The 27,001-nt window shown below is 42.8% G+C and overlaps 1 protein-coding gene across 1 annotated transcript in view; it reads right to left on the reverse strand.

Annotated features, from left to right (window-relative positions):
- Positions 1 to 414: 414 nt before the first annotated feature.
- The window catches only part of LOC308320221 (uncharacterized protein), a gene marked incomplete at both ends in the record, with an annotated part of 54,601 nt that continues 28,014 nt past the window's right edge, over positions 415 to 27,001 (reverse strand). Inside the window, 5 exons of the mRNA XM_080770539.1 lie at positions 415 to 466; positions 1,045 to 1,176; positions 12,172 to 12,236; positions 12,775 to 12,833; positions 18,470 to 18,569. Coding sequence (XP_080626665.1) covers positions 415 to 466; positions 1,045 to 1,176; positions 12,172 to 12,236; positions 12,775 to 12,833; positions 18,470 to 18,569 — 408 coding nt within the window. The remainder of the gene's footprint in view (positions 467 to 1,044; positions 1,177 to 12,171; positions 12,237 to 12,774; positions 12,834 to 18,469; positions 18,570 to 27,001) is intronic.

Raw genomic sequence — 27,001 nt, forward strand, 5'->3', positions numbered from 1 at the left:
TTTGACTGTCAAGGGTTCAGCCTCCAGGAAGAAACCCTAAATACAAAGGGAAGACATCATTGCACATAAAAACGACTCCAGGGTGTCTAATGAAGTACTGTCACACAACCCCCCCCCCCCCATTTTTCATTATAAAACAACGTAAAACTGGAGTCACTTCCTGACTTGCCTACGTAATCGGTAATACGTAAATAGGACCATGGCCAGACAGAGAAGCAAATTGAGAAAAATAAAGCCCACCAAATGGAACGAATCAGTCTGGATTCCAGGCTACCCCTATATGCAATGTCCAGGTCCGTTACCACCCCCACACCCTATTAAAATCTAGGCTACGTTTTTGCTCTGAAAAGTTATGTTATTAGACTAGGATGTGTTTTTTATGGACACCTTGTACTTTTAACAACACTGTTATCTTTATTTCCCGGGCACTGCTAGGACACTGTCGGACTGGATAGTATATGGACGACTGAATAAGGAACAAAACAAAAAATTGTCAGAAGCACTGTAAACAAAAATATGGAGCCATTACAGTGGAATTGGTGACATTTTCAGGGACAGTGGGATGTATTACGTCTGGGAAATGCACCTCATGTCTACTACTAGTAGCCATGACAGGCATGCTTCCACCTGTACAAAACTAACTCCATTCAAATGACAACTTTAATCAACTTTCCTTTCCACAGCTATTTGATTTGGGGCATCCCTAATGTCCATGGAAGTGAATATAGCATGCATCTTTTAAATTCTTCTTCTTACTGTACTGTACTTTGGCTTGTTTTTATCTTGATTTTGCTATTACGAATGCATACAAATCGTACAAAGACAAATGTTACTCTTATGTATAGTGGCTGTATTCAAGATCGACGTAACAATAAAGACCTTGTAGCATATCACCCAAAGCATGAGCTTTGGAACTTGCTATTTATTATAGGACAGTAAGCTATTGGCCAGAGTGGAGAATATTAATCGAGTCAGCCAGCCTGATCAGTCTCCTAAAAACAATTAAAATTCTCTTTAAATGTGTACATGAGGACATGGACTCACTCTTCCAGGGAGATGTTGGAGTAAGCCATGGATAGGGCAAGGCTACTGGAGTTGGCATTGACCGTGGCCTCCGCTGCCCCCCGCCTCTCTGGTAGTGACGTCTGTGGGACAATCTCCAACACCGCCCAGCACCTGGTGGAAGAAGAGATACAGAGTGTTAGAGAACAGCGAGAGAGGCAGAGAATGACATCCGAAGCCAGAAACAAGGATACAACAGATGAATAAAAAGTAAAGAAAAACATGTGGCGCGTGTGTGCGTGTGTGCTTGGTATAGTCTGATGCGGTACAAAAATGTAGGCCACACAGCGCAGCAATGTATAAACATTCCAGAATGGTTACATTATACTTGTGGTGTCTTTGCTAGCATCATCCCACATACACCTGTTGTTGTTGGGCGGCACTGAGGTGCGGGAAATTGATGCTTCACCGGCGCGTCTCACCAGCCTTTGCTTCTAAATGCTGGCACTTTTGCGGTGATAATTAAAGTAGCTAGACAGTAAGTAATAATATATCAAAATTTGAATGACATCTTGGTTTTGTATTTTGCAGCCAATGCGATGCCACAACTGCCGATGCCGTGCGCGTGCACACACACACACACACACGTACACACTGGTTCTGTCGGCCAACAGAGCAGCCACGACGGGCCACCAATGACAAACAGAAGCCACCCCAGCAGTTGGTACTCTGTGATCAATGTCCTAATGCTTCTTATGCTGCAAGCTCCACTAGTTATGTCTAATGTGTACTTCTGAAGTTCTGCATATGACACACACACACACACACACACACACACACACACACACACACACAGTTTGCAATGAGTAGATCTACAATATTAAGTATTATTTTCAATCATCAAATATATGAATATAAATAATATGTGTTCATTCACCATGTGACCACAAAACTTGAATACACACTCCTTATCCAGCTCATCACATTATACATATAGGCTCCATCACCTCAGGTGTGTGTTCATTTCAAGGAGTGATCAAATATGTACGTCTCTGTAGCATGTTTGTTTTATTATGTATTTTCCCTTCTGGCTTTACGATCATTGCACTGACAGTGAATGCAGAGAGAACCTACTGTGAGCCCTCCTTCCTCACTCACAGCAGATATCTGAACTAATTTCATGGCACGATAGCTACACACCTTTGATATTGTTGCGACTGTAGGTCGCAGATTACTATGAAAACCTGCAATACCTGTCCATCGCTCCGTCATGCCACCATATATGGCCGTCAGCCCATCACACCTTGTGACATCAAGACTCGTGACGCGTCACGCCTGGTGACACGTCACACCACCATATATGGCCGTCAGTCAGGCCAAAAATGAATGCCCGGCCCTACCTGCGCCCTCATCAAACCGTGTAGAGACACTTAGATCCACCCTTAGATCTCCATGTAGTTGACCTGTTCTGACATTCCATATGTTGACACACACTATGAATCGTGCCATTAGCAGGGGGCAACCAGCTGTGCCGTCTTGCACCGCATGCTTGGTGCTGATGAGTCATCACTGCACAGCACAGAGACACATGACATGAAAGGTTCACTTCTGTGGTCTCTAACATTACACCTAGCTATACATGTTTAAGCATTTATTTCATATGTACATGTCGATTTCAGCTCTGACACTTATTTCAGACATGCTCTAGTATGTGAAGAGTCTGCCTGTGCTATTAACTATTATTATTTTGAGGGAACTGAAGGAGAAAATGTAGACGCAAGATCATTGGGAACCTCTTTGCTGTAAGCCGGATGTGACACCTTCATCAATTTACATGCAGGACATTATGAGTGATTCAAGCTGACATTGTTGCCTGCATGTGCCCCTCTCTCCCACTGGGATGGCCTGACAACCGTCGCTTGGCACCCTATCCCCTTCAGACTTGGGGAGTAGCCAACGCTGATGTCAACATTGAGTTGTGTCCTTGTATATTGTAATTTGTCATTTGAGAAAACAAAAGAAAGAGAAAAGACAAAAGGGTGATTTATATTTAGTTTCACAATTTCAGTGTGAGACTCTGCTCACAGGAATTATAAATTGGGCGTATTATGCATAATGAGAACCCCAATTAATGTCCATAAATTATTTGCATCATGTACTATGCATGTGTATGACATATTTGCAGTTGTGCAACATCTTTGTATTTCCATATTCCATATATAATGTAATTCTGGGCTCTACACTCCCTGACCTCATTCTTCCTTCAATGCATGAGGAGTCCAAGCCGCACAAACTACCCCCCCTGTCACCTGACAGGGGTGGTAGTTTCCCCGGTTGGACGTTGCATGTGGAAGGAACACGTTATTCCAACCAGTTCCTTTCCCCTCCATCAGGCGCCCCGGCTGGCCAGGGGGAGGCAGTATAGAGACCAGGACAACTGCATATTTTTTGTGAGGGTACTTGAGTGACACGGAGAGAACATGCAAACTCCACACAATCAAAATCAACATGTATGTTCATACTTGTCAAGAGTGCAAGAGGACTAAGTGAGTACGTTCATTATAGACACTGGATTACTTCCAGGAGGACCTGGTGAGAAGTAGGAAGTGCCGGGCCAGGAGTCAACCCACAGTGCCTACTAGTCCCTGCCGGATGGCACGCCCAGTACCGGCAGAGTAGTTCTGGAGCAGCGGATTGTGTGTCCCTGGTTTTTCCCTAAGGGACTGATCGAGGGTAGCTACTGGGACGTAAGTCGGGACTTGATCACGCCCGGCTGGGTCACCTGAGTGAGGGGTATGATGTTGGAAGACCCGAAACCCTGAGGACCTTAAGTTGGGATACATCACTGAGGATACGTCCCAGTTGCAACCTAGCGATGTTTTTTAGTTCCATTTTAATTCCATTCCTAGGATGCTATGAATGGAATGGCCAGTTCTATTCACTTATTTCCATGGAGACAATTACAGTATGATTATCATGGGGTCCATTGGTAGATGGTGTTTGGCAGCGAGAGTCTTGTGTCTTTGTGTTTATGTTGTTCAGTATGAATGGCTTGAGTGTGTGCAATCTGTCGAACAATAAAAGACTGGATAATAAGCAGTAGCTGGCTTGGACAGCTTGGTGAAAACATTGCACACTATGCAATATTAACATAATGGACTAAATCAAAAGCCCTTTATCGAATTCACAAGAAAATAAGGCATTCTTTACAATACCTCAGAAACAGAGCTGGGGGGGAAAAATCATTATGTGAAGATCATCATTCAGTACATAAAAAAATCAAGTGTGATTTAGCTTTCATCAAGAAACTCGGTACAAACTATCCTTGAAATGTAATGTCCATTTGTTTAAATGTTTGGTCTAGCTGTCATTTGCGGACACATTTCTTTAGATCCTCCAGTGACAAAGGCCATTGTGGACTGTCAAATCACAGTGTTAAATGTGAGTTTGAGCCATTAATATAATAATTAGTGCCAACGAGAGACCTCTGTTACCCTTTAAAATGACTGGTTGTTATTCTGTACTTTTATTCACCTTTGTTTACCCTTTTATTACCTTGTTACTAAATAAATTATTATTACGTCCCTGTCATAAGCCTTACTTTGCTCAGTCCATTTCGTTTGCTGGCAATAAAATCTGCGTTTTATTGCTGTGAGTGAACCAAGGACGCTTGTGGCAACACATGGCTTGATTAGCATACAATATAGCCGTTTTCCTTGGTTAATTTACTCCCCACTGCTAGATCAACAGCTCTCACTGCTTGCAGTGATCTTTATAATGCTGTACAATCGTTGGATATCTTTTTGTAGAACCGTCTGCATGCAGTATATTAATTTGAAACAATTAATTTGGAGGTTAACAAAAATAACTAGATTAAGTTTCTGTCAAAGATATGTTGCTGAGATGCAACTGAAAGTCATTATCAACAATATTGTTATTGGAACCTGCGTCTCCTGTAGGGATGGAGCCCAAAAATCAGGTCCATTACAAACCCGGTTCGGCATTTATCGAGACCCGAGTATCAATAAGCGTTTGGCTTGTTAAAGAGAAGATTAGTAAAATATAATAAGATAAAAAAATGCATTATTCTGTTTCTGTGTGTGTGTGTGTGTGTGTGTGTGTGTGTGTGTGTGTGTGTGTGTGTGTGTGTGTGTGTGTGTGTGTGTGTGTGTGACTGTGTACACCTTAGAACTGTTTATTGGCATACAAACTCTCACAACTGGCGAATAAAAATAAGGTTCTGTTCAGAATGAATTGTCTCCCGTCTTTCCACAAAAGAATAGCAAATGCTCGATAGTGGGCTCGATAAGCCTGCTCGATAAGGTGATCGTTATCAATACAAATTAACAAGCTCCATCCCTAGTCTCCTGTTAGTCACGCATCTCTCGTTAGTCACGCCTCCATATATGGTCACGCCTCGCCACCATATATGGCCATCTCCATAATATGAAGATCACGACACTGACCTCAACTAACCCTGGATAACCATACATGGAGAAGACTGGATCATCACCTAGATCTGCATATATAGAGCCGGCCATGAAACTCTACATCTTTGGGGTTAACAACAACAACGTTCAAAAACACAGTGTCAATCAACCCCCCTTGCAAATGTAACGGAAATGTAACATTTAAGCCTATAGAAATGAAAACCAATCCAACCCTTGATGCCGAGTGTCAAGCAGGGAGGCACTGGGTCCCATTTTTAGAGTCTTTGGTATGACACGGCTGGGGATTGAACCCCAACCTCCCAGTCTCAGGGCGGACACTCTAACCACAAGGCAACACGTACACCTCATTATTAAATTGATTTAAATTGATTTAATATGCTTAACAGTGTGGCTCAGCACCAGGGTAGGGGGATGTGCATTACTATACATTGATCACAAAAGAGCGTACGGTTGTGTGCACGATTTATTTCCCATCTTTCTAGTCACTCCACAATGGAGTATGAATACTGTGAAAATGTCTGAAATGAACAGAAAACTGTGAAGTATAATAGCAGATGACAAAGGCCTTAAAGCAAGGAGGCAGAGAGTGAGAAAAATAAAGTCATGAACAAAATAAGTTCTCCTCTACCGGTGACTCGACTCTTGGTCTGTTTGAGTCGGCACGGTGCTGCAGAGTGCTGCGCTGGGAGATTTATCCATTCATTTGTTGTGGCTGCGCTTGAACGCGCCCAACAACACACCATTTCTATTTTATTCCACTATAGTCTCTCACTCTGCGGGTCAGCCCACCAGAATTATGTGCCCGACGATAATTATCCATCAAAATTATTGTCTGAAAAATGGAGGCCGAGGAAATTGCTTACCGGGACGTCAGGTTGGGCCAGGAACCCCAAGAGAAGTGGTGTGTGTGTGTGTGTGTGTGTGTGTGTGTGTGTGTGTGTGTGTGTGTGTGTGTGTGTGTGTGTGTGTGTGTGTGTGTGTGTGAGAGAGTGAGAGAGAGAGAAGGGATGAGAAAAAGACGAGAATGACGAGGGAGAGTTTGTGTGTTTGTAGAAGTACAATGTTCTCTCTACTACGTTACTTAATTTCGCATCTACGATAACTGGTTTAAAATGTTATAAAAGCTGTGCTTCACTGCTTCCTGTAACGTCTGTAAAAGTCATTTCAAATGATGAGCTTTATCTGTCCGTTATGAATGCAAGACTGTAAAGTGCCAACATTTCTCTTCATGTAAAGTTAGTATGATCTGGGCCTGGGTGCACATGAACTAGAAGCAGCCTCACTGTACAGGGTTTGGCTTTGGAACGACAGATGATTCATGTGAGAGTTGTTGCCGAGTTCCTGATGTTCTCGAGGGGAAATGAATAGTCATAAAGTACAGTGTCATGCTACACAGAAGTAAATATTTGATATCACAAGGTTCAGCTCCTTCAGCACACACCTGAGGTGATGGAGCCTACTGTACACTGTACCCATTGCATACATTAACTAGAAAAGGCTCCTCCTCGAAGCACAAACAATAAGCAAATGTATCAAAATTGTGATGACCTTTTTTTGTTGTTTTGTACTTAGACAGCCATCAATGGGTAGAACGCTCCCGCCAAAAAATGCAGTCTCTGTGACACATCTAGGGGCCACAATCTGCATTCAAAGATTTTCCTAGAAGCTTTGTCATTGGTTGAAAAAAACCTGGTCGCAATGACTAACCAATCAGATCAACATATGGAATTAATTCTGTACTGTGGAGGAAAATTTACGGGGAATCATTTCCTGGGCCCTGGTAGGGGGCGGGACTGCGATGCTCTATACTCCTGCTAGTTACTTTGTAGATTTTGAAAATAGCTGATCTACTGTACAACCTCACCTCACAATGGGATATTCTGCACAATGAGTATACCGATAGTTTTACTTTTTGCGAGATTAAGTATATTTTGAGTATACTTGAGTAAATGTGAGTACCAGAACATTTGTGTTTCAACATTGCAGTAATTTAAAACATTTCAGTACTTCTTCCACCAAAAAATAGCAGCCTTACAAGTTCATATGAGCTTGTAGATCTGCTATTTTTCAACAGCTAAAGCATAACATGATGCTTAACTGGTTCATGGCCAACGACGTGTTTTCTGACGTGCTATCAACAAATCCCTCAAGGCCAAGGACGTTGTGGACGTGGTAGACAATAATTCCAAAAAAATTTAATAAAATTATCATTTTTTTCCGATTTTTTTGCATTTTATTTTCTATTTTTATGTAATCTACTAAAAACCGGCCGAAATCCGCGCGATCGTGCACTATCGTGCACGCGCGCCGTCTCTATGTGAATCGCGGCAAAAAATCTGATATTTTGGGACTTTCTGGGCTCGATTTGGGTGGTTTTAGACTAACTTATGATGAAGCTATTGTTAGCCTAGCATTCCGACTGAGAGAGGCTATCTTGTAGGGGACAATCTTTCATTGGATGTTTACGTCATTTTGAACAGGAAGTGTTATACCAGTTTACACATTTTAGAGATTTTCAGCATAATGGTACGTTCCCGCCATCTGGTGGATATCGTGGGGTACTACTTGGAAATGCCTTTAAAGATGGCGTGATTGTATTTTAACGCAGAAGTTTATTTTTGCATAAAAATGATGAATTAAGAAATGGGGCTTCCGCCAGAATTGGCTGGCGTTGGCCAGCAATCTAATGGCAATCTAAAAATGTGAGATGTGACCACAATGTCACAGATTGTCTCATTTTGAAGCTGCAAGTCTGTAGTTTACAATGATATAAAAATCTTCTTTCTAGCATTTGCCATTATTTATTAATAAGCATTTTAATACACCTTGGTTTTCAGTGAACAGTGAAACCAAGTTGTACTAAAATGCTTATAAGTCAACGAAGGAACATGCTAGAGTCATAATTCCTTTTTCATTGTGAAGTAGAGACATGCACCTTGAAAATGAGATATTTCATGCCATTGTGGTCATATCTCACATTTTTCTATTGTCATTCAAAAAGTCGCCAAATCTGGCCTAAGCCACAAAAAGATGTGATTTAAGGCTGGGAATAAGAGGGTTAAAACACCAAAAGGGTTTCCCATTCCCGCCCCAAAATGGGTTAAAATAAGTGAAGGTTGTGACTAAAGTAGTACAGGTCGAGTACTTTGTCCACAGCTGTCTGATGTGACAATAAAAGTCGACTGTGATTCTGGAAGCTTCTCTCTCTTTCCCGTTAGATGCCAAGGGAAGAATAGGTGCAACTGGTGGCCCCAACCGTTGATGAAGAAACTTAGATATTGCCACTGCGCGAGTGAGGCGGGCTTGTGGTACATTGTCATGAAATATGAATGCAAATGACGAGGCTCGCCATCTGCCTATAGCGACTGACGAGTGAGTGTTTATTTTACATAATGTATTCATTATTATTTTATGCCTTATGATCGGTGAACCAATAATCTCCAGCGGTTGCTCCACCGCGCCCACCCCTCTAGACCGGAGAGCACGCTGGCTGCTGGGTCAGGCCATCTTAATTGGCTGTGACCTGCCTCCACCCCTCTAGACCGGAGAGCACGCTGGCTGCTGGGTCAGGCCGTCTTGGCTGTGACCTGCCTCCACCCCTCTAGACCGGAGAGCACGCTGGCTGCTGGGTCAGGCCGTCTTGGCTGTGACCTGCCTCCACCCCTCTAGACCGGAGAGCACGCTGGCTGCTGGGTCAGGCCGTCTTGGCTGTGACCTGCCTCCACCCCTCTAGACCGGAGAGCACGCTGGCTGCTGGGTCAGGCCGTCTTGCCTGTGACCTGCCTCCACCCCTCTAGACCGGAGAGCACGCTGGCTGCTGGGTCAGGCCGTCTTGGCTGTGACCTGCCTCCACCCCTCTAGACCGGAGAGCACGCTGGCTGCTGGGTCAGGCCGTCTTGGCTGTGACCTGCCTCCACCCCTCTAGACCGGAGAGCACGTTGGCTGCTGGGTCAGGCTATCTTGGCTGTGACCTGCCTCCACCCCTCTAGACCGGAGAGCACGCTGGCTGCTGGGTCAGGCTGTCTTGGCTGTGACCTGCCTCCACCCCTCTAGACCGGAGAGCACGCTGGCTGCTGGGTCAGGCTATCTTGGCTGTGACCTGCCTCCACACCACTGGCTCTCTTTGTCGAGGTGCTTGTCATTAATTAATGGGATTATGTTGTGCTTCTTCCACATGCAGCTCCTCCAGGATCAGCCTCCAATCATGTCATCAATGACATTCTCAATAAAAATGCAATAACACAAGTCCCCTGCAGGACTTGTGTTATCCTATAGCCTAAATGTCTGATGGTACCTTGTCAAATCAATCAATACTTCAAAGGCTATGTGTATTCGTTATTTGGTTGATTGAGACCTGTGAGACTCAAATAAAAGTCACGTTACGCCACTGTGAACATGATGCATGTACAGTATTTGACTGGATTGGATTTTGGTAAAATAAATCAAGTAATCACAATAGGCCAGCTTCCCATAGCCAGTCCCACATCTGTTCAGAGGTCAATATAAATCAATAGATACCAAATAAAACTACAATTTCGATTCTACTACGGGGGACCTACTATTATAATCAGCTGCCGTTGTATTTTCAAAAACACGCTCAAAAACACTAATGAAGTAAAGACTACATTGAAAATCTTTATGGGGAAATCGATTACACTCAACACACTAAGCAAGTTGCTGTATACTATTCTTTAACACGCAGCAATAAACACACGAGAAACCAAATAACCACTTTTGTCAGCATATCGATCTATCTATTCTATGCAACAGTGGTGTGCACAAGCAAAATGGTAGACAGACAGACAGACAGACAAATATCACTGCATAGATATTAGTCTGGGACTTCGGTGTTGAGGTTTTATTTCCAAAGGGCGGTTACAAACAGTTTCATAGCAAGTCATAGTCAAAATGTGTGTGTGTGAGTGTGAGTGTGAGTGTGTGTGAGTGTGTGTGTGTGTGTGTGTGTGTGTGTGTGTGTGTGTGTGTGTGTGTGTGTGTGTGTGTGTGTGATTACGTGCGTCTCTGTGACAACAGTATAATAGGATGGTGAAGCTGTGAGTATCTGTAAACGAGGCTACCCATTGAGAATGAATGGGAGCCGGCAGGGACCCTGTCAGAGTAATCATCCTCCTCCATCTTCAGCCAGTCAGTACTGTTGTGCAGCAATCACAATAGAGCCCAAGAACACAATGTTTGGGCAACATGCAGTTCATCTGTACTCTCTCCTCTCATCACATGGCTCATCGTTTTGTTCGCTATAGCAGCTAGGTGAATAAATGTTTAGCCTCCGCTTGCCAGTAACATCTGGACAGGTCAAGATGATGATTATACAGTATGTGACCAAATTTGACTGAGGGACTGCCATTGGCCAATGGCAGGCTCTCAGTCAAATCTGATCACATATGGCGTTCGGCTGTTGGCAATGATGCATGAAGGGAGTGTGGATTGCAGTGAGTGTATTTGTGTAGCTTGGTCACAAATAGTGAAGATGCAGAAGGTTTCTAGATCACCCTCTGTCATTGATGATAATGGTAAATGGTGCATTTAGCGCCTTTATCCAAGGCGCTTCAAAGCTTGTGTGCGTGTAGACTGTGTACCACACACACACACACACACACACACACACACCCACAGGTCCCGTTATTAATTAGTGGGTGCAACAACACATGGTCTGATACATTTTACCAACATAGTCTAAACCACAAGGGCATTTAAACAGGTTTATTATGTTTTTGTTTGTGCAGGCTATAATGCCGTTGATTTCCCTGTGAGTGTGTGTTTGATTCAAACCTCCAAATGTCACACATTTACGCATACCGGTAATTTAAGGATAATTCATGGAGGAGAGTTTCATGGAGGAGATCTGATTTGTCCTACATTTAATTATTCTAGGCATGTGTTTAAAGGTTCTGGTCAGTTTGGGGTCACTGCTTGAGGTTATGCCAGATTTAGTTATTATTACTTTTTTTTTTTTATCCCACAATTTTGTAACCCATTTTTCACCCCGGCCTGTGTCAATTATCTAATGTGACCCTGGGCTCTAGACACCCTCCGTCAACCTAGTCCCATATATGGGGGACATAGGGAGATCAACGGACTTGAACTCATGCTTCCTTCATGTCTGAGTGTCCAAGTTGCTCCTTTAAGTTTCCCTGGTTGGATGTAGCATGTGGAAGGAACACGTTATTCCAACCAGTTGGCCGGGGGGAGGCATTTTAGAGACCAGGATTACGGCATGTTTTTTCTTTTTTGTGAGGGTACCTACCCTGCCGAACTGAGAGATACAGAAAATCACCAATCCCATGTGCAGACTTTTAAACTTTTTTTGAGTTTTACACCATTTGGATTTTTAGATATTTTAGTTTTATATTTGTGATCGGCAAAATAATTGAGTGTTTTTAATGGCACCCGTCTTGTAAAACCTGTGATCAGGCTGAAAGTAGCCCATCAGTACAAACTCACAACGTGCCACAATATGATCTCTTTTTTTCCCCAAAAAAATCTGTGAATATTTTAACAACACAAATCTGGCCAAGAGTCCCTGGCACAAAACTTTTTCAAATAGGGGTCCTTGACATGAAAATTGAGAACCACTGCTCTAAGTAGCAGTAGTAGTAGGAGAATAAGTACAATCATTTGTTTTCATTTCAGTATTTTTCTGAAAGTAAAGTATGATCATTAAAGTTGAGCCGTTAAGGAATTAGGAATAGGAACTCACCAAAGGATGTTGAGCACTGTGCAGGTTGTCAAGCCGCCAAGAACTGCTCTACGGAACCACAAGATCTGGATGCAGAGAATGGACATGATGGCATCACAACCACCCTATTTTAGCTGCAAGAACTTGAAACGGGCAATTTCACTATCTACATTACATAGGCGCAATGTGTATAGTTTTGCCCACTCAATTCATAATTAACGTTCCAATTTTGGAGCTATGGCTCCTGGACTAAGAACCAAAAAGAACTGAACCGGTTCCCATTGGGAACCAACCGGTGGAAAAGTTACTAAACTAAGTAGGCTAATCAAACTATAACACTGTATTCTCTTGATCTAGGACAGACGGAGACGGAGAGACACAAACATTTGGGTGACATCAGGGGCCACACTATAAACATACACACCATAGAGTCTGTCTGTCTGTCTGTGTCCAGAGTCAAGGCTAACACAGAATCTCAAAAATTAACAGTTTTGGACATATGAGGTTTCCATCCGACAGAGACAATATGGAAAACGATCGGTTCAGTCAGTGTTACACTGAACGGATTATCCGCACGGCAGCCACTACAACATTATGAAGATCACGCAGACATCCATATCCTACCTGGGTCTTGTTGTGGGAGATCTGGGAGAAAAGCAGAGGCATCACATTTACAATCCCTCCTGTTGGGGCACAAACAGAACAAAAAGCTCATCAGAATATATTTACAGTACCTACTGTACAACATTTACAGCACATAACTTAACTTCAAATCATATTTTTGGGTTGACCGATCGATCTGATAGTGTACATGGGCATTATCCACGGGCATACTGCTGAAACCAATTGCCCCAGACAATGACTGATGAAGATGAATTCTGAAAATGTTGCTGTCATTCTCATGCATTTTTCTCCTCAGTGGGCTTGGCCAAATGTATCTTGTAATTGTATGCAATTGCACATGGGCATATTGACCAACTGCATATTGACCAGACAGTGGCCTTGTCGTTAGCAGCGGTGGCTCAGGGGTGGAGTGGCCGAATGGTAACCGCAAGGTTGCCAGTTCGAACCCGGGCTCCCCCAGAGTTAGTGTCGAAGTGTCCTTGAGCAAGACACTGAACCCATCATCATCATCATTTTTCGACCGCGGTCGAGATCATGGATTCCACAATGCTACGCCAGACTTCCCAGTCCTTCATTGCCACCCCCAGTTCCTGCGTACTGAAGCACCGGTGCTTCATTGCCACCCCCAGTTCCTGCCTACTGAAGCATGTGTCCCTAGCGATGACATCGGGGAACGACAGCTTTCTAGACTCTGTTCCGCCCTGAGGCAGGACTCCAGAGAAGAAGGGGAGATAACCTCATTGTCAGCTCTGTAGCAGTGGCCGGCAAACTGTGCTCTTCTGGATCGGACCAGTGAAGAAACACGGGGAAGGTTGCCGCATATTAGATTAGACAGATTTTGCGCTCTCATTAGAAGGCGGGTGTAAGTGCCATTCAACCGATTCTCTTGTTTCTTTGAAAGTGTCCATGTCTCGGAGCCATAGAGTAGAATCGGCTCAACGGTCGTCCTAAATATTTTTACTTTCAGCATCTTACTAAGCTGGGATTTGGGTTCATATATATCTTCTGAACCCCTAATTGGTCCCGATGTGCTGGTTGGTGCCTTGCATGGTTTCCGCCGCCATTGGTGTATGAATGTGTGTGAATGGGTGAATGTAATGCACAATCTATGTAAAGCGCCTTGGATAAAGGCACTATATAAACGCACCATATACCATTTAGAGTGTCCGCCCTGAAACTGGGAGGTCGGGGTTCCCAGTCGGGTCATACCTAAGACTAAAAATGAGACCCAATGCCTCCCTGCTTGGCACTCAGCATCAAGGGTTGGATTGAGGGGTCAAATCAACTCCCGGTTAATCAAATGATTCCCGACCCCCGAGTGCAAATGCGGAGAAAAATGTTCACTGCGGTAACATGTGTGACAAATCGTACAACTTTGACTTTGATATTCAGGGAGGTTATTTATAGTTAATTAAAACTAACAAAATAACAAAAACTATAGGCCTAATTATATGTGAAATAAACTGATATAAAAATAAGCCTTCGTTTTGGTCTTTGTCGCTTTATTTCATACATTTTATTTAGTATGCAGCACTTTTTATGTATGTGATGTATTGCCTTGATTTTTTTTTGTTCTTGTTTAATGTAAGTCGCTCTGGATTCGTCTGCTGAATGCCTAAATTGTAAATTGTATTTTGGCTGGAAGTGAAATCTATCTTCAACTCTTTTAGCTGTGCCAGTTTTAACCCATTTTGGGTGGGAACCGCTTTTGGTGTAACTATTGAAAAATAGCAGATCTACGAGGTTGTAGGTCTGTTATTTTTGAAAAATCGAAGAACGACTGACATAGAAACATAGCTTTTTCAGAAAACTGTCAGGATGTAGAAGACATTTTTTTTAATCTGATCTCAGGCCAAAATGGGTTATAGAGGGAGACATCTCATGGCTCACTTCTGATTATAACACCAACTGACAATTATAAACATGCCAACATACAGTACCCCGGGAACCTGTGATGCATGCACTATAATTATATTCAAGTGCCACTTTCCTGGTGGGGAAGTTGTGTCGGTCTGACAGATACCATATCCAAGCACCGGGGGAGATTAGCGCTCTGCTGAGCACACATTTATAAAATTATAATTATTTGTTTACAACAAGATTTGATTTGGGCAATCCTCCTTACTGCTGACCCCTCATAGCAGAGAGTGTGTTTATAATAATAATAATAATACATTTTATTTATAAGGCGCCTTTCAGGGCACTCAAGGTCGCAAGGTGTGCATCCCTGCATACGCAAATTATCCTTGAATACAAATTAATGAGACGTATTCTACAGAACAGATCGGCGTAAACCTTTGAGCATACTTTTCGTAGGCAAAAGGAAGAACCTCCAACTGCAACTTTTTTTTCAAATGGGTTTCATGTGTTGGCCTTTAACTCTGGATCCGTAGGTCATACAATAAAATAAACAAACCTCTGGATTCCTTGGATTATGTAGGGTCCATATCGGACTCTCACATCTGTGCCTGACTAAAATGTCTTCATAAACACAGTTTGAAATTATGCTACTACTACTACTACTACTACTCTTTCAAATGTCCAAAGTCCACACACATCGGTACACATCTCTGGAGTCATGTGATCAAGAAGTATCGGTCAGATCCTTCCTATTCCATTTGAGTTGGCTACGATTGACTTCCAAAGTTTGCGGGCGGTTTTGCTAAAAACGTTACACAAATCATGAACTGATCCAATCTGCCCCAAATGATTTAGCTTTCTTTTTAAGTTATGTTTATTGAATAGCACTTAATGACATTCAACAGTATAGTCAACAGTTTTTTTACATTTGTGACTTTTCTTTTCTTTTTTTGACCCCCCCCTTGCCCTCCCCCCACCCCTTCCAAGATCTGTCCATCTGTGGGCAATGTCTTGTTGCCAGTACATATTCACAAAAGTATGTTGTGAGTGTCCTAACTCAGCATCATACTAGCCAGTATTTGAATGTATACAGAAAAATAAACAATAGAGGGTATGCCCGTGACATCATCATCAAACCAGGAAGTTATGCAGGAGCGCCTACTGAGTGGCAAAAAACTACTTTCCTGGCCTTGACAGCCCAAACATCCACACAGAAAAGTCCTATCTGATTGCATTAAACAACATTAAACAACATTAAACTCACTTTGCCTGTTGCTTTGCCACTCGATGTGCCATTCACTTTAAGCATGCCCTCTATAAAGAAGATTTAGCATGTATTGAGGGGCATCTAAACAATGCAGTGCCTAAAGCAATGTCTCGTCAACGGGCTACAAACGTGACCTTTTCATCAAATTAGATATAAATGATCTTGTGACAATGATCGTCAAACAAGGTTTCCATATTCCCCATTATTTAGTCTGACAATATCAAACAAAGAGCAAGTCAAAAGTCGGATTTGCCGACATGTGTTGTGGACTCCCCCATCCACCAAATTATGTTCTATCAATCCCAGAGAAATGGTTCTCGGCCCACAGTAAAAATAGAGTACTATAAACTGACATGGGTGATATGCTGTTGTGACTTAAGGAAGTCAAACTTTTTAGAGACCCCACACTCACTCATAGTACAGACACAAACACAAACCCACAATAGCAGATGGTAAAGGGAGAGACGTATGAGGCCTGTATATTCCTCCCTCTGTGTCCCTTGAGGTAAACCCAATTATTTCTCAACAAATAAACAAAGCACGTAAGGCCTGAGGGACTGTCCTCTGCTCTAACTCACTGTATCTCAACACACATACAGTACCTACAGCACCAGAGTTAACACTTACTGTAGCTGCTTTATCACTGCCTGGCCTCAACCATATATTGTATAGTCTTGGGATCCCAATCCAGCCGTGACCGAACAAATAGAGGATAAGCCCACTATGCAAAAAGGTTACCGCAATGTTCATTAATTAATACATCCATGGGGTGTTTATCGCCATCACATTTCTAAATGAACGAGAAGCAAAATATAGCGATGTCCTGGTTTTGGCATGATTATTACATAATGTGTGCAAAATATGCATTATGCAAATTGATCTGACAAAAGCTTGCATGATTAGTTATGGCAAGACATACTGTTGGGCACGCCTTACCCTCTATCCCTACATTTCTTTGCCATATTTTATTATCTTGAAAAATGTTTTTAAATTGTTCAATTAGCTGATCTACATCGACACGTTGTGAGATTGTAGATCGGCTATTCAAAAATGTTAAAAAAAAAAAAAAAAAGTTTAGGGATAAGGGTTTTAGCATGAATGAAAATAGAGCCTATTAGAGTCTAAGATTATCTCAATAAAATTGAAGCATGTTGATTTGTATTTTCTAAAATCGCTAAAAGGAAAGAAAGCAGCAAATTAAATTGTTTTTACACTCATCTTATACTTTCTCTAAAACATGAACCTTGGTTGAAAAAAACTAAAGTTGTCCTAAAAGCCTTGAGATCCACACTGAGGAAGTGGTTGTAACCGAGGAATTGAGGAGGTCTTCACAGGAACCAACTATGTGTAATATCCGCGTGGATCCGCGGAAGACCTGTTACTCAGCGCTCGCTGCTCAGGGGAGAAAATCTTCAAATGCTGTGTGATGACGATGATTAGGCTGACATAGCACCCACACAGTGTGAAGCGGCCTCAGCTTGCATGCATGGACAATTGGACATCCACACTCGCATGCACACGCACACTTCAGACTGCAGCTCAAAATAATGATCTATAGGCCTGTGTGTGTGTGTGTGTGTGTGTGTGTGTGTGTGCTCGCACATCCCGTTTTTACGTAAAAACGGGGGAGAACGAGTTACCGGTATTCCTCTACCTTCGTTTGTGGCCATTTCCACTGGAGCAGCAATGTCACATTTTAAAGACCGGTTTCTCTTTTTTATATGATGATGAGGAAGGCAGGGGACAGGACAATGATTTGGTCTGGCTATCCGACACCCATAAATCTGACTAGCCAATATTCCGACCATAGAACCCCATACTCACCCTATCCCCAAACCCTAACCATAGAGGCCCATACTCACCCTATCCCCAAACCCTAACATAGAGGCCCATACTCACCCTATCCCCAGACCCTAACATAGAGGCCCATACTCACCCTATCCCCAGACCCTAACATAGAGGCCCATACTCACCCTATCCCCAGACCCTAACATAGAGGCCCATACTCACCCTATCCCCAGACCCTAACATAGAGGCCCATACTCACCCTATCCCCAGACCCTAACATAGAGGCCCATACTCACCCTATCCCCAGACCCTAACATAGAGGCCCATACTCACCCTATCCCCAAACCCTAACCATAGAGGCCCATACTCACCCTATCCCCAAACCCTAACATAGAGGCCCATACTCACCCTATCCCCAAACCCTAACCATAGAGCCCCATACTAACCCTATCCCCAAACCCTAACCATAGAACCCCATACTCACCCTATCCCCAAACCCTAACATAGAGGCCCATACTCACCCTATCCCCAAACCCTAACCATAGAGGCCAATACTCTTAGACCGGATTGGGCACTGCCGTTCACTTCATATACAGGCCGACTATAAAGCTGAATAACTCGAAATCTACGGAGCTCTCCATGGTTTGGATAAAACAACAGTTTAGGTTTCACAGCTCAGTTATTACAAGTCCAATGGTTTCATGCAAGGTCCATTATGGGAAAAGAAATAAAGAAGGAAACAAAACAAATAAGAGAAGAGAAACAAATCACGTTAATTACCGAGAGCCACAGTGCCCATTAGAAAAGGTTTCCCCATCTGACTGAAGTCGTTGCTGCTCTGGAGGCCAACTTCTGACCCCACTGCAAATGTCACAGCCACCTGAGAGAGAGACACACACACACAGAGAGAGAGAGAGCAGGCTCAGAGAAATCTGTTCCAATAAAAGCGTGCAGTCTTCTGCTTTTAATTTGTTCTGCTGCTCGAACGGTTACAAGAACAATTCTAATATATAAACAGCTATAATTCCACCATTTCTCTTAAATGTAATGAGATTAGAGCCATTACTGTCACACCACCACAACGGCGGAACCCGCTTCTTGTGGACACGACAAAAATAGTAATTTTTCCGAGTTGGAACCAATTGGGTCTCCATTGACCCGCTGATCGCTGTTCGGACGTTCTGAGCCGCTGCCCCGCCGGTGGGGGCAATGGGGCCATTTTTCAGGGGTTTTTTTGTTTGTAGTTATTGCTCTTTGGCTTTGTAGGGCATATGTATTCTGAGTGTAGAAACAGAAAGAACACACAATGGCAACAGCTATGAACCGCACGCGCACGCGCACACACACACACACACACACACACACACACACACACACACACACACACACACACACACACACACACACACACACACACACACACACACACACACACACACACACACACACACACACACACACACACACACACACACACACACACACACACACACACACACACACACACACACACACACACACACACAGCAATGAGGCCATTAGAGGGCGGTCATGGTGTCCTATCTCTAATGGACAGAACAGACGCGGAGACTCTGGAGACACAGGGACAATCCATTTCACAGCCAGCGGAAAGAAAATCCACAGAGATGGAGCAAGAGAGAGAGAAAGAGAGCGACAGAGAGAAGAGGTGGAATCAGAAAGGAGGATAGACTATAGAGGAAGAGAAGGAGAGAATACAATAAATTGGAGCAAGCACGAGGCACTATGAAAAGATGAAGAGCCCGATTAATTGTTTACTCGTACAACAGCGTTGTGGACTGAAAATAGCCGATATGCACAGATGCGACACATTGTGAGCTTATAGATCTTCTACCTCTAAGCCAGCTCTAAAAGGTGGCATTGTCTGTAATTTGTATTATTATTTTTATCCCACGATTTTGTAACCACATTACTGGTACATTACGAGACGAAGTATAAAAACATACAGTAGATGTATTATGCAGTGTACAAGAAACAAAGTACAAGGTAAAAGTGCATCTATATAGTTCAGCAGTGCCTCCAAAGGGCAACACAGAATTGTAACTAAAGTAACTTGTGCAAAAAGTGCATCATTGCTTTCAAGTAATGTAGACCAAAGGTTCCCAAACTTTTTCATGTCAAGGACCCCCAAATTGACACTAATTAGCCCACAGACCCCCATTTGAAAATATATGACAGATGGGACCCCCATAAGAGGAGATTTGTATGGCTCTAGCAGAGACTCTCAACCCGTTTAATTTCAAGGACCCCCAGTTTGACTTGTTAGTCTACGGACCGCCATTTAATGACATATCTATCTCTGGGACCGCCAATTTATATTGTAAAAATGTTAATTTAACTCTGAGAGTGAACAAATGGAACCAAATGCCATTTGGTTCCATTTGTACACTCTTATTGTCAGAGGTAGGTCATTCCAGATTGAACAGCCCTGAACTGAAAGGATGTTTTCACCAAAAGCGGTTTGCCGGTACGGCAATTTGCAGTCTCCTCTAGCGGGTTGCCCTAGGGCTGATCCCTCTATCAGGCTTCCTTTTGATGAATTCCCTTAGGGGAGGCGGGCACAGACCATGTATGGTCTTGTAAATAATACCAACTTATTTAGAAACCTTCAAATTAGCAAAACTCAAGAAACTGTACTTCCTATCGAACAGACCGACGACGCAGCAGTCGGGGTCTTTCGGATTTCGCCCTCCCTTCACCTTTAGCACACTCTTATATAGCTGTTCAATGGGTTTGAGAATCGTTATATTCCCTCTGCAAGACCAGTTGGTGAAACAGTACTCAACGTGTGGTAGGGGGCATTGGAGATAGCATTTAACAGCACCAACTATCAGGAACGGTACAATTTGTTTTGAAGGTTGAATTTGATTGCCGTTGTTTTTTAAAGGTTATGGTTGAGTCTAACATGACCGCGAGGTACCTGAACTCTTGGCACAAGTTCAAGTTCCTCCCCACCCAGAAGCACATTTGATGACTCTATAGCACAACTTGGAAAAATCCATGCGTTCAAGAGCAGACATGAATGTATAAGTTTTGGACACTGGTCAGAACAGTGTCCAGTAGTTTTTGTAGTATAGTATATAAACAACAACAAGCAACAGAAGCAACAGTGATATATATTGATCCTTGCTTTTAATTACAGTTCAATAAATAAAGGTGAGTGATCTAATTTATGCTGCCATCCCTCAATCCTTGGAATTAAAGAAAGGTATAAATACAGTTACATTTGTATCCAACTTGGTTCATTTTCTTCTGTCATTCCCTGAAAACCTTCCTCATACTCTCCATCCAAATCCATTTCCTGCATTTTCATCACTACCTTCCTTTTGAAGTAATTGAGATTTTTTTTTTAAAGAAGCAGCAGTTATGCATCACCTGTGTGATGTATTACACACGGGCTAATCTTCAATAACCTTTGGATCAGAACTTTGGTGTACTTTGTACTGGAAACTTGAAAAGAAGGCCGATGCACACCTCAAAGGTGTGTTGGACAAAATGGTCCAAGGTCTATGACCGAAACGTTCCAGGACCTCTTTCTTTGATAACTGACATCCAAATCAAAGATCCCTTTGAAGTACTGGCAAGTGGAAACCGTATATGCTGGCGGAATATGTAAGTGGAGGAGGCTGCCAACGCATGACAGATAGATGCTGCCTTTCGGCAAAAGTTCAAGTGGCTTTGGTTAAGAATGTCATTTTTCTCGATTGATTTGCTGCTACATATTTCGCCTCCCAGATTACTTTTACAACCAAAGGGAATACCGGCACTCACGGGAATGTCCTTCAGACATTTCTATTCAGACTTTTATTTAGTTGGCACGGGCAGCATACAGTACAAAGGGCTGTACACCTTGCGGCACACAGTCTTCCAAAGGCTTTATGCTAAAATGAATACGTTCCTCTGTATCTTCCCGTGCCAACTTACTAAAAGTGGCTGAAGGGCATTTCTTTGAGTGCTGGTATGCCCTCTGATGGTAAAGGATCGTTTCTGTAGACCATGATGTATGGCTATCCAGGGTTTGATGAGGTCAGTGTCGTGATCTTCATATATGGAGATCCAGGTGATGATAATCAACTCCACAGGAGATCCATGTGTTGTACCAACTTGGTTATTTTGCAAGTGTGACGATGCGTGACCATGGAGGCGTGGGTGACTAGACGTGATGTCACGATGTGTGACCAAACTGACCATATATGGAGGCGTGGGGGTGACGGACTAACGGAATAGCGGATTGACGGGAAATGCAACTTTTCATAGTACAGTAAATGCGACCTGCTGTGGCAATCAAAGGCTCAAAGACAGCTTTATTAGAGGCGAGGGTCTGGAATCTTAACCAATTATGAAGCCAGAATAAATGTCATGCTAATTATTTCCAGAAAGCCGTGAAATTGTAGTCGATTCTGCGTGAATAATCTGCTGTCGAACAAAATCCCACAGCTCTGAGGCTCAATGTAAGCGGCACATTTTAAATGTGTGTGTGTGTGTGTGTGTGTGTGTGTGTGTGTGTGTGTGTGTGTGTGTGTGCGTGTGTGTGTGTGTGTGTGTGTGTGTGTGTGTGCGAGCGCGTGTGTGTGCGTGCGAGAGATAGAGACAGAGCGAGAGCATACATGCATGTGTAATTGTGTAATCATGTTCATTCACACCGATACAATGGCCAATACCCATTCAGGCTTATTTCACAATGACTTAATGGAGCTCTTATCAAGGTGTAACAATTTAATTTGAGGTCTCTGCTGCTCATCTCCATTATTCATTTAGCCGGCGTTTTGTTTTTGTATAAAGTGGTTAGCCACAGTTTGTCTGGTACCAGACCATGAGCGGTGTCGGCTTCTCCGGCTCTGTGACAGCGGGACACTGATGATTTGTAACACTACAGCGGGGGGGGGGGGGGGGAGATGACGAGAGGCTTGGGGAGGGAGGACAGCAAACAGGGGGAGATTAGATCAGAAGAAGAGATATGTGAGGAGGTGGGACCGAAGTAGAATCATGGCAAGGAGCATGGCACGAGCAATGAGTCAAAGAGAGTAGAGAAGGCTCAGAGCAGAGAGATAGGAGTGAGAAAGAATAAAGTTGTCAGTTTTCCTCATTATCAGTTCAAGGGGCCCTATGGCTGCCATGAGGGGCCCTATGGCAGCCAAGTCTTCTAATGTTGTTTAGAGCACCTATGACGTAATGTAAGACGTCATATGGCCGATATAAATACATCTTTTGTGTGATTGGAAAAAAAATAATCTTTATCCTTCTTTGCCACCCTACCTTTAACTCCCCCAATACTTTTACTTTTAGCGTGGCACCAAGTGCCGCGCTATGAACTCAGTGTTTCCAATTCAAGTGCCATTTTACCTGATCAACCATGAAATTACGCTGCCTTGATAAACTGCATGGCCTCAGATCTTCTACATATACTGCATTGTCAACACATGCGTCAGCTTGCTTCCCACAGGCCCTGAAAACTGCACTCATCAGGCCACTCGTAATTGAGACTAATGAACAATTATAAACCCATATCAAACCTCACATAAAATGTCCATGCATCTTTTCTTCTGTAGACGTGACTCCTGTTTTGGTGTCTTTACAGCAGAGTCCTGCAACGGGCCGATGGGCGCTTTACGAGTGTAAAATGTATACTTTCATAAGTTCACGACAAGTACGGAGACATCCTCTTGCCATCAGAGGATGGCAGAGAACACCGTTCAAGGCACCAACCTGCTCATTGGTACAAGATACCTTTTTATCTTGGACTCACCATGGACAATAAACGTATAGGTTTGATCAACACATTACGTCTATCCAGTCACGTTTTCAGCAAAGACACCATGTAATCTCATCTTCTGTTGCTATTGTACAAAATAAAAAAGGGTATCTTTGAAAGACAAAGAAGAGTACACTGTCAGACACTTGCCAAAAAATGTTGCTCTTATTTGGTCGACGTTTCGGTCGCTTAGACCTTTATCAGGACAGACAATCATCAAAGATACCCTTTTTATTATGGTCTATTGCCTTACGCACCTGTCACCAGCCTTTTGAGGTGTGCATCGGCCTTTTGCTATAAAATGGTTGTACAAAAGCATTATTCAAACTGTTCTGTTGTACTGTTCCATACTGCTCATGCCTAACAGATACTAACTTTTCAGTATTACCCGAATTGCTTCCAAGATCATCAGACTTCCTACGCCCACACTTTCTGACATGAACAATAAGGCCATCACATATGGCTAGCACTTTCAATATCAAATGATACTGATCATATATCTGTATCGCTTTTTTAACCTCATGCCATCTGGACAGATACGGAACCTTGCCATGGAAAAAAGGACAGTTTTGTCCTTTTTGTCCCCCCGGCCATCTCGACATTAAACAAACTGCCCCACCGATGGGATGGTTCTGTATACAGTGTACATGTATGATGGGATGGTTCTGTATACTGTGGGGACCTCATGTTTTTGTATTGTCTTGGTGTTATGTGCCATGTGCTGTTTTTGATGTGGGTGTTGAACAGACTGTGAAGACAAAATTCGGGACAATAAAGATTATTATTATTATTAATATCTGCCCATGTGTCTATCACTGCTCTGTCAAGTCACAATTTACAATTAAAGCATTCAGCATGCGCTCTTAATCCAGAGCGATTTAAATAAGCAAGAACAACACATGGTAATACATCAAATACATATAAATAGTCATCAAGGATCATAAACTTGTAAATAAGAACCTAAAATCCATCTAACAGTAGAATATCTGTACAATGAAACTACATGTATGATACACTATAGAATTCGATGTCTACATAAATAACTAATCGAAATTGAATATTTTTGCCTTTGCATACGTCTGCAAGGTCGTCGAGGCTAGGGCAAGTGCTACGGGCTGAGGTGAGTTTTCAGACTCTGGCTCTATGCTGTATACAGTATATATATTCGCATGAAAACTGCTGTTTCCCTTCTTTCTAAGTATACCCAAGATGGAAACATTAATATTTCAGCCGTAAAAAGAAAAATCACTTTTCTGCTGTGCCATAAATGGATGGTGCTTGGCGATAGTTTGTTTTATTCTGGTGTGGCCGACCTTGCGTGCTCCCCCTCTCTCATATTGACATAGTGTAGAGCCAGCGGCCCTCGAAGCCCCTTTGCTTGTATACTGAAGCTCTAAATCTTTAGACCTCCCCCTGTTCGGAACCCAGCTCCAGGACACATTCCCTCTCATTTTTGCCTGTGCGCGTTCGTGCGTGCGTGCGTGTGCGCTCGCGCACGTGTGAGAGTATGAGTGTGTGTTTCAGGCTTCATCTCTGAGGGTGAGTTTGAGTGCATATAGGCCTACATGTCCACGCTCGTGTGTGTCTGCGTGAAGGTGTGCTTGTCCACATTCACGGTGTGTGCTATCACAGCAATCTAAAATCAATCTGTGCAATTTCTCTGTTGTTCTTCAAGGACGCGGAGGCTCCTTAAGGGAGCCATAAAGGTTCCACTGGCTGGCTCCCACTTTGGGGCCAGATAAAGCCATTGATCTGATGTTGTTATATGGAGAGCCGTTCTCCCACAACCCTCACATCCATCCGTCCTCACTATGGAGTTTTTTGGGTACTATATGGCAAGCAGCTGTCACTTTAACCCATTTAGACCTGAGGACGATTCTAGGAAAAAAAAGGCTTCTAAATCCTAACACTTTCCTGAAAAACCCTGTTTCTAGGTCAGTGGTGCTCAACCTAACCTTATTAATGTCAAGGACCCCCAGAATTATATGTAACTGGCCGCGAACCCCCATCTGAAAATATGCTGTTCCAGGGATCCCCCCCTCTCCCAGAAGCAAAGATTTGAGTTAAAAACGTTCGCTCTGAAAGAATATATATATTCAAAGATTTTCACGGTTAAAAAAAAATAGCTGCTATTTTTCAATAGCTAAAGTATATCATAATCCTTAAAACACCAAGAGGGATTTCCATCCTGAATGGGTTAATACATTGGGCCAGACTTGCATCAAACAGCATCACATGGTTCTCAAAGCTTTTCATGACAAGGACCCCAAATGAATATGTATGCGGCCGCGTGGCCGCCAGGGACACCAATATACGATGTTCTGCTATTAAAATATATGATTTATCATAGCAGATCTACAAGCTGCTATTAAATACACATTGCGTGGCTCAATCTCCAAATTCAGTAAGTAAAGTACTGTATGGCAGCCTTTTCTGTCTCATGTTCAATCGTGCCCCCGATTGAACTTGAATAGCTGGCACCTAACTAGCCAACCTAGTCTTGTCCATGAACTGATTTGTATAATGACTATATTGAAGTTGTGCTTTTTTTGTATTTGTTTTGTTTTATTCTTGTGTGTGTTGTTTTAGTTTATTTTGTATTTCTCAATTAATTTAGGCATTTGTAAAAAACAAAAATAATAATAAACAGAACGTTAGAAAAAAAAGATGCTCTCACAACGCAACAACTGCATGGCGACACGTTGTGAGCTGTGATGTGTACAGTGAAAGTGGTGAAAGTGGTGGTTAGTAGTACTGATCGTGATGCTGTATTAACTCAATTTGCTGACATCGTGCAATGAACTGGAATAAAGAAGAAATTATTATTATGTATTATTATTATTATGATTTTATGATTTAAAACATAGCAAAACTAAGAGGTGCTTTACAAGGCTTCTTCAGCATGCTTCATCATAAGCAGGGTTTGAAGGCCATGTCATGCTGTGTGGTACACCTTAGTGTTTCCTACAGCGTTATGTTATTACAATATTATCCAGGAAAAAAACGCCCCTGCAGTTCCCTTTGAAAGTGCTCCCTGGGGTGCTGATGCCATGCTTATGAACAATTACAGGCTGCTGTGCTGTGAAGTCAGGCTGGACCGCTGCGCACACGCACGCACATACACACACAGTACTGTGGATACTATACTATACGCCCGCGCACACAGAGTACTGTGTAACACACACACACACACACACACACACAAAAAACCTGCATTCTCAGCATTGACCTCTCTTGAATTTGGTTTGTAAATTGTATTTTAACAGTCACTGACACAATGCTACGTTAGAAATAAGTCAACAGCACTACTTAAGAGTGCTCCCTGCTCCAGCTGCTGAGATGGACAGAGTCTAAAATCCCCATTATACGTGGCTGTGTACCAAAAATAGCAGATCTACAAGTATGCACAAATATACAGACAAGCATACTGTTGCATAAGCAGGGTAAAGCGCCTCAGTCTGTAACATACCGTTTTTCATGCTTTTGTCTAATTGTAATCTGAAAAATTGTACAGTACAGTA

Source organism: Protomyctophum bolini, assembly GCF_963924005.1.
Source record: "Protomyctophum bolini genome assembly, chromosome: 8".
Classification (NCBI taxonomy): Eukaryota; Metazoa; Chordata; class Actinopteri; order Myctophiformes; family Myctophidae; genus Protomyctophum; species Protomyctophum bolini.